At 42.4% G+C, this 13,084-nt stretch overlaps 2 protein-coding genes across 2 annotated transcripts; both read left to right on the top strand.

The window, feature by feature from the left end:
• Positions 1-652: 652 nt before the first annotated feature.
• Positions 653-4,621, top strand: miip (migration and invasion inhibitory protein; the record flags this gene model as incomplete). The annotated part of the gene is made up of 9 exons (XM_079266126.1): positions 653-842; positions 955-1,157; positions 1,588-1,693; positions 1,787-1,898; positions 1,983-2,062; positions 2,162-2,288; positions 2,768-2,864; positions 3,007-3,126; positions 3,440-4,621. Coding segments are annotated over 9 exons (1,167 nt in total), but the record flags the coding sequence as incomplete, so codon positions are not given.
• A 1,596-nt stretch (positions 4,622-6,217) lies between these two features.
• On the top strand, positions 6,218-11,841 carry tnfrsf1b (tumor necrosis factor receptor superfamily, member 1B). The gene is made up of 9 exons (XM_079265252.1): positions 6,218-6,342; positions 7,746-7,857; positions 9,359-9,484; positions 9,599-9,757; positions 10,151-10,244; positions 10,324-10,616; positions 10,736-10,822; positions 11,018-11,076; positions 11,180-11,841. Exons 1-9 carry the CDS (start codon positions 6,292-6,294, stop codon positions 11,714-11,716), a joined length of 1,518 nt encoding a protein of 505 aa, XP_079121378.1. The 5' UTR covers positions 6,218-6,291; the 3' UTR covers positions 11,717-11,841.
• Positions 11,842-13,084: the final 1,243 nt, after the last annotated feature.

The following is a 13,084-nucleotide window of genomic DNA, read 5'->3' as shown; positions in this document are numbered from 1 at the left end:
GCCACAATACTTCAATCCAATGTTGGAATTTGAAGGCAATAAGAAAAATATAGCTCACCAGACGACTGCTTGAATATAATATGATTTACAATGTGGTATTTCTTTAACCGTGTTATTAACTAATCTGCAGTCCTGACCAGCTTCAACTGTGTCCAGTCAGTGACACTAGTTAAATAAACAGCGCCCTCTGTTGGTCATCATCACGTCCTGCAGCATAAATCAAATGTGTGTCTGTCCCTTTAAGATAAAACCTTGGACAGTTGCAAAGCATGACGGGTAGAAGGTTCACAGCCAATCACATCGTTGTTGTCAACGCGTTGTTAATAAGCTGGCGGTGGAGCCCAGTTTAAATCACAAAAGAGTACGAAACATCCGCTTTTTGTTTCCTTCTCAGTTAACGTTAAATAAACGTGATTTAAACGTGTAATTTCAAAAAATGTCCTCCACCGACCGAGTAGACGTTTTACGAGAGCGTAACAAAGATTTATTGAACCGGTTGAAGCAGCAGCGAGAGAAACTGGAGCGGATCAGCGGCTGCAGTCACAGCCGCAAGAGGGAGAGAGAGGACGAGGCTGAGGAGAGGAGGGAGAGAGAGGACGAAGCAGGGGAGAGGAGGGAGAGAGAGGACGAGGCTGAGGAGAGGAGGGAGAGAGAGGACGAAGCAGGGGAGAGGAGGGAGAGAGAGGACGAGGCTGAGGAGAGGAGGGAGAGAGAGGACGAAGCAGGGGAGAGGAGGGAGAGAGAGGCTGAGGAGAGGAGGGAGCCAGCAGAGATCCTGATCGATGGAGACCGAGTTCCTGCCCGCCGGGCCGCCCTCGCCAGACCTACAGTGAGATTTGCAGGTAAATAAAACCACAAAGAGAAGACAGAGGGTTGCTTATCACGTTACATTTCACCGCAAGCCTGTGTCGTGTATGTGTATAAATACATCTGATCCCCTGGTGTCGCCATCAGATACGTGCGAGAGACAAGCAGGCGTCCGCAGCTCTATTTCAACACCGTCTTTGACCTCCAAATACAGAAGAGTGACTGCTGAACATACAGCACCATCAGGCCTGTTCAAAGACCGCAACAGACATCCTCTAGTCCACAGCAGGCTGCAGCGTACGGACACATCCACAACCGAGTCCTGTCTAGTAAATCACAGCGAAGAACAGGTAGGAAAACATATCCTGTACGGTAAGCAGCACTCTTTACTCACCCGCATGTGTGCTGGAAACTCAGTGGACCTGTCTCTGGAAGGGTTTATAGCTAAATCTCTGTCTCGTTTTACACCTTGAAATAAGAATAAAATGGCCATCAGTATGATTCAGTTTGTTTAAAACCAAACAATTGCACTGTGAGTCCAAAAGTCCGGTATTATCATTGTTATATCTCCTATATTTTCCTCACTGATCTTGCTCCGTTCACTCACAGTAGTCTTTTTTCAGAGCACGGTTAAATAGTAATTCTGAGGCTTTTTACTGAAGCTTTCTATGAACATATGGCCCTGGGGAGTTTTGGAGGAGACGCAGGTGGAACAACAAGTCATGAATTAAGTAGAACATGTTAACTATAATACTCTGCTCCACTTGTTTGTTTTTGTAGAGGCAGGTTCGGAGTCAAGTCACATTTCAGTCGGATGAATGTGAAGAGACATCTGCCTCAGACAGGCATCGTTTGCAGCCACTCCTCGGGTATGACTGGATAGCAGGTACGCCTTATTGGTCTCTCTGTCTGCCTGGTTCTGTCTGATACACACAGCCGTCTAATAGAGCCCTAACAGGTGATGTTTGTTCCCTCCAAGGAGTCCTGGATGCCGAGGACTCCTTGATAGAGCGCTCTGACGAGTTCTTCAATGACCTGCACACGTTTCGGTCGCTCAATAGAGACGAGTGTGTCCACAGCCCACAAGCGGAGTGAGTGCTTCCCCTTTGATTGCCAGGTTTGCCTGTGATTGATAATGGCTTCATTGCATTACTATTCATTTGCTTTCCTGATAGATTTCCGAAGGAGAACCATTCAGCCGTGCCGCTGCTCACTCACAGGAGCGGTCCAGAGGCTAACATGGATACTCATCAATGTAAGAGGGCTCGTTCATTTGAATAGCCTCGTCTCATTTTTCTTTTTATGATGGCTGACGACGCAATTCTCATCTCTGCTCGCTCATCTTTTTGTTCAGGTACGTTCTCTTACAGGATTAACAGCAGACTGTTTCCTGTCCCACTTCACCCTCAGGAGTGCTGCCCAGTGTGCAAAGAGCACAAATCCTCCCAGCCCCACACTACTGCTGAACCGGCTCTCATCAGGTACTGATCGTGAGCACTGAAACTGCCTTTTCTGACCCCTTAGGAACAGGGCTTCACTTGTACCTCTGTGAATGTCACGGTCAAATATTGGTACCTATAGTTTTGTGTGTTTTCATTTAAACACGTTATAGCAGAATAAAAGGGCTCTGTACCAAGGCTGTGGGGTTCAGTGTCCTCGGGGATTCTCAGGTGTCACCCTTTCTCTTTTTGAGGAGGACTAATGTATCAGCTATTGCATAACAATTCAAAAACATAAAACAAACATATGAGTGGTGAGTGAGGCAAAATTGGGTGTCTGTGTTCAAACATGCAGAAATGGGTTGGGTTGGACTTCAAATCAATACAATGCCTTTCACATTTTTTACCTTCATGTTTTTAAGATACAATCGGTTTTAGTCAAGCTATATTAAAACCACCATGTTTTGCGACTAGCAGCATGTCTTTTGTCTCATGAGTTTTCTTTTTGTTTTCTTTGTAAGGGTCAGCATCCCTCGCTCCACCCTCCTGCCACCCTACAAGTACAAAGCTCATCGGCGATGCAGCTTTGACCCTTCTGATAGTTTGGGGTTACCATCGGTGAGTAAGGGACCCCACTGAATGACCATTTATGACTTCTTGGCTGTGCCGTTTACCCTCTGAGATCTTCATGTAAACCTGATGTTTAGTTTCACATTTTAAGTGTACTGATCTTCATGCATCTCTCTCTGGTCCTGTCCAGCACTGTGTCTCAGGCTGGTCAAACACGGGTCAGAGCACGCGGCCGCCGCCCAGCAGCCTCGACCTGCGGGGCAATGTGAATATGAAGAGCTCCACCGGGTCACAGAACGAGGAACTAAAGGTGACACACTGCAGGCCTTGTACTGTATCTCAAACTTAAATATTGTTGACCTTTTTCACAGGAGACAAGGGACCTGGTTGGCTCGGCCCGACCATGTGTTATAGTAGGAAAAGCACACGTGCAACAGTTCCATTAAGTGTCCCAGTAAGAAATAACAGTGAACCAGCATGCACAATAGTAAGACCCTGGAACTGGCTTATCTACATGTAATGCACTTGTTATTAATGTTATAAAACAGTGGAAAAGATCAATGTTGAATCTTGTGAGGACATGCATGGCACAATTCCAATATGGTTGTTTTAATATTTTTCAGGACTTCTGTGCACCCAAAGTGTCCGGTAAAATCTCTGCCCAGATCTCAGATGTGTCCCGTTTGGTTCGTCACAACTTCCAACACTTCTCTTCCAAAAGAAAACTAGGAAGCATGTTTCACCCTTTGCACTGACGAGCAATCAAAGGTCTATTTTGAGGTGATAATCGTGGTTCCTGAGACATTTGACGCCACCCAAAATGATTTCCTTTTCTGTGCTCATGTTTTCAGCCTCTGTATTGTATTTAGTTTGACAATATTTTCTGTAATTTCTCTGTTAAAGTTTTCTGTTAAAATTCGATTTTCTCCATGAAACGGTGATCTCAAAAGATAATGCGTTGACATTTGTGCCTCATCTTAAATAGATTCATTTGAAACAGATCTTTTTTTTGTTCAAGATTTGAATGAGTTATAGAATGAAATGCCGCATGTCATTGATTACAAGGCAGCTTAATTACAATTGAGTACACGACAGAGCAGCCTATTTCATGCTTGCAAAAGTTAGCATTTTATTTGTCCTGATCTGAACAAATAATACAAAGTTTGGACAGATCTAGACTTCACATGTGACTGTCGGCAGCCTCGTGGACATAAAGCAAGAGCTGATAGTGTTACGCCATCGTGGAGACGGTTTTAGAATCAACTTTGCTTCGTAAATTTCACAACATTGAGGAAGTCATTTTGAATCCTCTCTGTTGCCCTTGACAGCTGTGTGCTTTGGCTCCCAGGTTTATGCATACTTCTGTTTTTAACTTCCTTTGACTCATCCTGACGGTGGGACAGAAAACACTGAGGCTGATGTACAAACTGTACAATGCAATTCACAGGAAACCACAACCATCTACACTTAATGTCAAACACTTGCACAATGCCAGCGTTGACACTTCAGTGTTTCCAGTTTGTGTCTTGCAGGCTAACATATTTAAAAAAGAGATGGCATCATGACATGAGAGCGAAGCTTTGCGTGAGATGAGGCTTTGTGATACTACATTTGAATGTTTACCACAGACAGTTGTGAAGGAAAATGTTGCTTCTGAAACTCATTATGTCATCATCATCATATCTTCAAATACCCATGTGGCATGCATGTTTTTATGCTCCGCTCATTTTCATTGGTCAGCTATTAAAAGTTGCAGCTTTTACCGTGAAACTACAACATCCTAGCGAGAGATTAATAAACTATTATCCAACACTGAAGACTCAGCAGTGATCAGATGATAAGATGGGGCTTACGTGGTAATTATCAAAGGGAGATCAACCAGGTGATTTACTGCACTGGCAATTACTCGAGTCTGCAGATAATGGCCATACCAGTTTCCTTTTCACCTTTTAGTTTTACTTCCTTTAAATCATAAATAATATCAGTCATTTTCTCAAAGCAGGCTCTCCTGTCTCGGAATAGAATTCAATGCATTGTTCTACCTCCGGACAGCCATTGGTTCCCATTTCACACCGTATAGAAATGAACAGGATTTGAAACTTGCTTACATGAGACCAACAACACATCTCTCCCTGTGAACAGCATGCCTGCGATAGCTATCTTCAGACTGATGTGAAAAATCTGCACCACGCAATACGCATTCAAGGATGTGACTTCAGCAAAAACAGAATGTTCATATCTGCTCGAAGCAAGTTTGAAGTCTTATATAAAAATCGTAACCATTATGCTGTGCTTTTTGGAATTACTCAGCAGCAGCGCGAGATTATACAAGATCAGTAAACCTGAAAGTAGGCCGAAGTAGATCGTAAAAAAAAAAAAAGGTTTCACTTCTGCTGGTCACGTTTTATGCTGAAGCAACCAACCCAGTTAAACACTGAAGGTATGACAGTATAAAAAAACCAATCACCTCAAAATTGCACGATGAAAGCAATGTACTATAAGAGACAATACAGAAGAAGATAAGAATGGATAACTGGGCTGCTCCTGTTGCACTTGAGAATGTTAAGAATGTGGGAGGGGGAACTTTATTGTGAAATGTCAACGCCTCACACAGGAACAAAGAGCGAGGCATCGGGGCATCAAACTAGGTAGTCGGTAGAGTACAATACAGTTAAGCTTTGCATGACTTTATTTCCACGTGCCCACAGGGAGTTCAAAGAGTAAAGTTGGCTCATTGACACTCCAGTAATGACAAATACTCGCAGTCACGAGAGAGAACTTAACCTGGGCCTCGAGTGGAAAGATGAGACTATTCTGCAACGATCAGCTATAGATCCTGCCACAGTGTAGAAACCCAACAGCACGGACTAAAACAATTGCTATTACAGTTGATGTTGCACACCAAACTGAACAAAAAGAGAAAAACAGCAAGTGAGTCCACTTGTTGTTTTGGTAGGGACTTCATTGTTCACTACCTGTCAGTGCTGCTCATCTCCTACCGATTCACACAAATGACATGAATCACACGGGAGCAGCATCGAAAGTCAACTCATTTTCACATGGTTTCATTTTTCTGCTGCCTTCACACTATTCAAACAAATCTATTCATGATGGGACGAGATGATACATGTAGGGGCTTTGTCTTTTCAATTCCAGCAGTGGGACCAGGTCATTAAAAGGTAAAAAGAAAAGATAAATGTATTTATTTGATGCTGTATACAAAATAGACTTCTACTGTCTGTCATGTAGAAGTACAGTATGAGTGTTCAACCTCATCTAAACTCTGCCAAACCTCATAATGCTCATTCAATAATCAGTGAATGTAGGCTAGAGCCATTTCCTTCCTCCAAACTCTCGACTCACTTCAAGGAAATTGTTGCTGTTCGCACAGACTGCTGGCCCGCCTTTCTAAAATGATCAGTGCACACGCTGTTGGCTGTATCCTCGACAGGCTACAGTTTGCTTTAAAGAGGCAATGAAGGACATACTTGTACTGCTGGTTCTGCTGAATGCTCAAACTCTTACGGTAGGTTTTGTGTCTGTCGTGCATGTTTGCAGTGTTTGTCAGGGACTCTGGACAGGTTGGCTATCAGCCAGCGTCCGCATTCTTCTGCTGACCAGCGCACTGCTTCAACACAAAGTGAATTGTTATATTCAATTTCACTTGCTTGGATTTATTCAAGGAAGTATGAAGTTAAACAGGTATAGCAATTTTAAAATCAGCTTTTGAAATATGTGTAAAACAATGTTTGTGCCATAAATGTTAAATGTGAATCAATGCGTTTTATCTTTTAAAGATGTTTCTAGTCTTACTTACTTTGTCACCCGTCATGGGGGGGGGGGGGGACTTCTAATTTCTTTGAAAACATTTATTTTCTGTATCCATGCCAGTTTTGTGTGGTGTGTGTGAAAAGGTTACAGTAGAAAGTCTTACTGTGGTGAACCTGTATGAATATTTGGTTTCAATTGCTTGGCATCTGATGCAGTTTCGGACTGAATATCTCATTGTTAGGACACCAGCAGCAGATCTGTCTTCTGTTGCCCGGCAGCCTTTTGCATTTCTGTGAAGAGGATGAGTTTGTTTAGGCATGCAGCCAGGAGGAAGCGGAAAACAACAGAATGTTCTCTTCGATAAGCTGACAGTAATTAATAACGTGGCGCTTCACATAAGTTTATCGTCATCACATCCCGTGCTACCAGTGGTCACACCACAGAAGAAGTCACTGCTGTGCCGAGGGCTTCCAGCTTGCCGCCTCTGTTTCCTGTTATACGAGAAATAGACATATTCTAACTTCTTCATGTCATTGGAGGGCGCTGGGGGACACTTGCAACTCTCATGCACAGGGCAGGTGTCTCATCAACTGTGCACTATGTCGTGACCTTTCAGAACACCAGTGCTGTAGTAGCAGCTCTATTTGGGATATTTTGGGATGTCTGAAGGAGAGGTTGTATCGCTGCATGGATGCATGTGTGCATATTTCAGAGGGCCCCGCAGACGGGAAGAGATACTGTAGAGGTGAAATGCACCTTCTACAAATGCAGAACAATGGCTGCTTGTTTGACCATGCCTGCGGCTCAGGCCGACAGCATTACCAGAAGGGAAAAGGTGGGCGCAGGTGTGGGTGGTCTGCCACTAATTTAAGCTCCTTTTTAACTGGTTCTGTTTTAACTGCTGTCAGACAATGACTTTATTGTTGATTTTTTTTTAATTACTACCGGGAAAAATGTCAGGCTGATACCAAAGTTGGCCCACATGGGTCATTTCAAAATGACTAGTTACCTGGAAGCTCAAAGACCCCCCCGCCCCCACCAGCGGACTTAATGCAGCTTTGTGTCAGAGCATTACAAGAAAAGACTGCAATGTTCTTCGCTCTCCTCATCTGAACGCCACTAGATGAGTTGCTCTTATGTGCTGTCTCTTTCCCACAGGTCTGCTCTCAGCCCTATCAGGCAGACTCAGATGGAAAGTGTCTCAACTCAACAACAGAGTACCGGTACCCGTTGGATGATTTAAATATATGCTGCAAGAAATGCCCCCCTGGTAAGTGTGATGTCCTGTATACACAGCAAGGACTGCAATTTGTAAAGTTTCTAAAAATACTAATACTCGACGCTCAACGCTGTACTGAAAGACAAAGCTGTGTCAGTGCAGAAAAAAAAGGTGATTTGGTGACACAGGCCGTGAAATAAAAGCCTGGGCGTGGAGGTGTGACATTTTAACACCTACAGTAGCTCAAGACATTCATCACTTTCCTTGTTTCACTCTAAGAGACTACACGAAGCAGGTTTATTGTGTACATTATTCACTTGGGGAACATCATTTGTTTAAAGTAGGGCTAGACCGATAATTGGTCAATATATCTCACACAGTATCAGTACATGTGTGTAAGTTGATAATTGATGAGAAATTGCACGACATAAATGACAAAATAGTGTCACTTAAACATACTTTGTTCACCAAAGAAAAGTACATTTTTTTAAGTGTCAAATGTCCCATGCAGTGTAGTTTGCGAAGCCCCATCCCTCCTTTGCCTGTCAGATGCTGCTCTCACAACACAAACCCTATGGTTTCAGACAGAGGAGGACAAAAGCAGCTTATCGTTGATTTTATTGTCTAAAATGACAACTGTCATCAGCAGATTTTATCAGCCAAATAGCGGATTAAGCTAATGTTAGCTTCATGACTGGGTTGTCATGTTTTCCTATTTGTTCGATGTTTGAAATAAATCGATCTAATCGTTTTGATCTGACCTAATGCTGTTTGTGCGTATACTCAAACAGCATGTTAGCGACAGACCTTTAGGATGAGGACTAACCAATGTGTTCGGCACATGTAACACTATCTTGGGTAATGCTGTTGTGATTGCAGGAGTGTAAACTTCAAATCCAATCGAGCAGGACAAAGCTGCTAACATTAGCCTAATAGCCTCCAAGATCAACTGTACTGTACAGTGCTAATCGTGAACAGGGCTGTTTTTGTTATAATGTAAAATAACCCGTCACTCCACAAAGAAGTAGGATACAGTTGTAGCTCATGATGCACAACAAGTGTTTCACCTCGCAGCTTTGCAACGCTGTAGCTCCTGTGGAGCAGGAATCGAGACACATTGTCGAATGTATTGTAATTAGTATAGACACGTTCTATGAAGTGTTTTCATTTAATCTGTTCTCGCCACACCTTCTCAATCTTCTTGTAAAGATTTGGGCTGTAAAAACTGGTCATTGTTAAAAAATAGTAATCAGTTACGTCCCACGACATAAAATGCATGAAAAGTATTTGTGTCTGTATCACCATTTCATCTTGGACCGTGATTAACAACACTATTGTAGGCGTGAATATGTTTTAATCAAACCAGCATCAACGGCGTGGTACTGTGATGCACAGTGAAAATGTATGAGGAATAATATGAAATGTATCTTTTAATCTTTACACTTTTCGTCTGTTGGTGGAAATGTTGGGGGTACAATGCTTGTGTGCTGTTATAAAAGGCATTTAAAGACAACTAACAAGAGGCTTTTCATTCATGTATATGTTCTAACAGGACAGCGGAAGACACAGGAATGCTCTGAAACGACTGAGACTGTGTGTGAACAATGCCCAAAAGGCCAGTACTTGGACAGCTGGAACTATGCTGTAAACTGCTTCTCCTGTCGCAAGTGCAAAATCGGTCAGGAGCTGCACTGTTACGAATGCAATTTAAAAAACATACTTACTGTTTTGCTTTATGTTTTAACACATAATTGTTCCTGTAAGTAAAACATTATTTTCTACATACAACCAGTCAAAGGTCTGAAGGAAGTTCAGAGCTGCTCCTCTACTGCAAGGTCAAGATGTGTGTGCCAACCTGGGATGTATTGCTTCATGGGCTTTGATGACCCGTTATGCTCAGCATGTCAACAGTACAGGCAATGCAAACTCGGTTATGGAGTGTCTGTGCCAGGTACAGCAACTGCTATTTTTCAATTGTTTGTGTGTTTACCATAAAATACATATATATATATTTTAATTTAGACATTAACGCATTGATATTCAATTATATGTATTACAAAATTACAAATGTCAAGAACATGTTTACAGTTTGAAGAGGTTGGACTCCTGTTTCATGGGTCAACAAGACGCGTTTCATTGACCATCAATCCATGAATGTTTTTTTATAATGTAATAACTATATCACACCCATCATACTATTGGTTACATCTGTCTCTAAGGTCGATATCAACCACATATCCTGTCAAACGTGTTACATACAGTATGCATCATTAAGTTCTAATGAAATGGGATGTCTGATAGTGAAATGTTAGTAAATGGCAACATGTCTGGGTGTTGTTCTCAGGGACAGTCAACGCTGATGTGAAGTGTGAACGGTGCCCCAGTGGGACGTTCTCTGACACAGTCTCTTCCACAGACCGCTGTCTGCCCCACACTGAGTGAGTGAAGCATGAAGTCACATCTGTACGCAGCTGTTTGAAGCGCAGATCTCTGATCTCTCGCTCTGTTTCTCCCCAGCTGTCATGGGGGGGCCGTTGTCAAAAATGGCAACTCGACCTCGGACACCGTGTGTAAACCTGCGGCGTTTATATCCAACACGTCGCCTCAAACCTCAACACAAGGCCCTCTCACTGAGCTTGTGTTCACGACTACGAGCACAGCGGTGAGCACCGTCTCAGCAACCTCAGACTCCAACGCTCCGCGTGCACCGACAGACACCACGCTGTCTGTTAGCCCGTCTTTTACAGAGACGGTGTTCAACTCTTCGACAAAACCCCCGCCACCAGGCACGGTGCCTGACAGCGCGCTGGGTACGGAAACTGATTCTGTGTTTCTCAGCAAGTCATCGTGAGAAAACAGTGAGGTCTAATCAATGTGTCATCTCTCTCCTTCTGCCTCCGTGTTTTGTTTCTGTTTACCTCTTTCTCAGCTGCAGTCATTGCCGGTGCCATTGGGTTTTTACTCTTTGTCATCGTTATCGTCCTGCTGTTCCTTTGTAAACCAGTCTGGATGAAAGGTAACTGCATCCTGTTTAAAAAAAAGAGTAAATTAATCGTGTTCTTGTTTTGTGGAAAAGCTATGATTGTATCTACATTATTTTGATCTTTAACTTGAATGATAATGACCTATATTTGTCAACATCCTTATCAGGAACTGTCTTTTTCAAATTGTCACCACCTTACTAATGGTTCACATTGCTTTTTTTGCACAGATGAAGAAGGATTTTATCCTAAAGTAGACGCAAATGCAAATTGTGAGAGTGGTGATGAAGTGAGTCTGCCTCATTTTTTTTTCTTTTTCTTGACATCCTTTAAATATAGTTGTATCCGTAAAGAATACTGAGAATCAACCTCTTTCTGTCTTTCTACTGCAGAACAATCAGGGTTATTTTAGGCAAACCCAGCTGAATTATATCACAGTACCCTCACCAGAACAACAGTGTCTGCTGCAGAGAGGGGAAGCCTGCAGTGACCACAGTCAGTGCAGTAACAACACTGAAACTTTGACCCGAACAGACGGCTCCAGCAGCCAGGAGTCCATCGGCCCTTTGCAATCCACCATGGCTCTTCACAATCCACACTCTGCCCTGTCGAAGCCCATGACTTTACATTCCAATACAGAGACTGTCCCCCCGCAGCCCAGCATCCCTACACAGTCCTCCTCTCAGCCCACCAGCCCACAGGTCATCAGCCCCGTGACCACCAGCCCCCACGTCAACGTCAACATCACGTTTCACATTGAAAACAGGTCTTGTGGGACACCGTCTATCACGCCCACAGACTCGATGCAAGTTGACTCTAAACTCCCCTTTGGAGAGGAAGAGGAGTCATTTAGCATTCCGCATCAAGAAGCCGGCAAACAATCACTGCTGTCAGTGCAGGAGAGTGAAAGCTGCAGTGCACCTGCGTGAATGACTGATCCATCTATTTGTTTATGATAGAACATTGAAAACAATCTGACTGGCAACAAGTTGCATTTCATAGTATGTTTCTTATGAGGACAACCAGACTAGCTTAAACCTTCTATTTCCATATCAAACCCATGAACTGTCACTGTGTGTTTATATATGTATATATAGTAAATAAAGATGTAAATATTGTCTTTCCTTGAGTGATGTAGTGAAAATACAAGTAGTAGCAAATTAAAAGGGATATAAATTATGATCTGCAGTCTCCAGTCATCATAAGGTAACATATCTTTACAAGAGAATAAAATGTAATCCCGACCTCCAACCTTTCCCATATAACAATATTTAGATATTTTGTAAAAGTTAATGAGTATGTGTAAAGAATACTCGAACACAGGTCCTTCAGTCATAATCTTATTTATAAAGACATAATAAATTAAGTGAATTAAATGTACTTCACAAGTAATAAGTACTCACTAAGCAGCTGAAAGGCTGTCTGTTTTGAGTTATGACTGTATTATAACACAACTATACTGATGCATCACTGTGGAAGCAACATTTTCATGTTGTAGCTTGTCATTGTGGAGCCATATCTAACTGCCTTAGGTATACTTGTGGCTAATTTTATTGTAAGAATGCATTCTACTTTTTTTTAGTTCATACAATATTTTGTACCCAACATAATAATAGGCAAAGCAAATACATCTTTACAAAATTGTTGTGGATTTAATTGTACAATATTGCAATTTGAAATGTAGTGGCGTCTTAATACAAAGTATAAGGTTTTGGGACTCACAATAGCTGGGCAAAGATTAAAAGATTTTACATCACATACTAACGTGACTCTCAAACCTCTCATGAAGGAGAGGTACTGGGAACAATAAGGTGTTTTCTCCTGACACCTGCTGGTTGAAGGTTGACACTGCAGCCTGTGGAAGCCGGCTCATAAAACGCGTTTCAGTGAACAGTGACAGTACATTTTTATTGCAACTTCTCCACACTTATTTTATTTGTTTAAAAGCCAAACAGCTTCTCATACAAATCCAGTAACAGTTGGTGTATTTTAGCGTGTTTATTTGTTGTAATCAAGGTAGCTAAGCAGCGATGCTCAGCGCGAGGTGAGGAAGTCTGAGCCACTCCATTAATGGAGGGAGTTTAACTTTATGTTGTTATTTATTAAGCCTCGTATTCCCTAATAAAATCGCTCATGATCCTACATTTAACACAAATATAGTTTTATTCCTTTTGACTTTCCCTCTTGTAATGTATTTATCGATGAACAGCTGTAATCCTATAAATATTATATTTGTTACACCCCCATCGATCAATACAGTTGGTTGCGTCTGTTGCCGCTGTGAGCTGCTCTCCTTC

This window comes from Melanostigma gelatinosum (assembly GCF_949748355.1).
Source record: "Melanostigma gelatinosum genome assembly, chromosome: 3".
NCBI classification, from domain to species: Eukaryota; Metazoa; Chordata; class Actinopteri; order Perciformes; family Zoarcidae; genus Melanostigma; species Melanostigma gelatinosum.
Note: the sequence above shows the minus strand (reverse complement) of the source record. Positions and strands in the feature narration are given on the sequence as shown.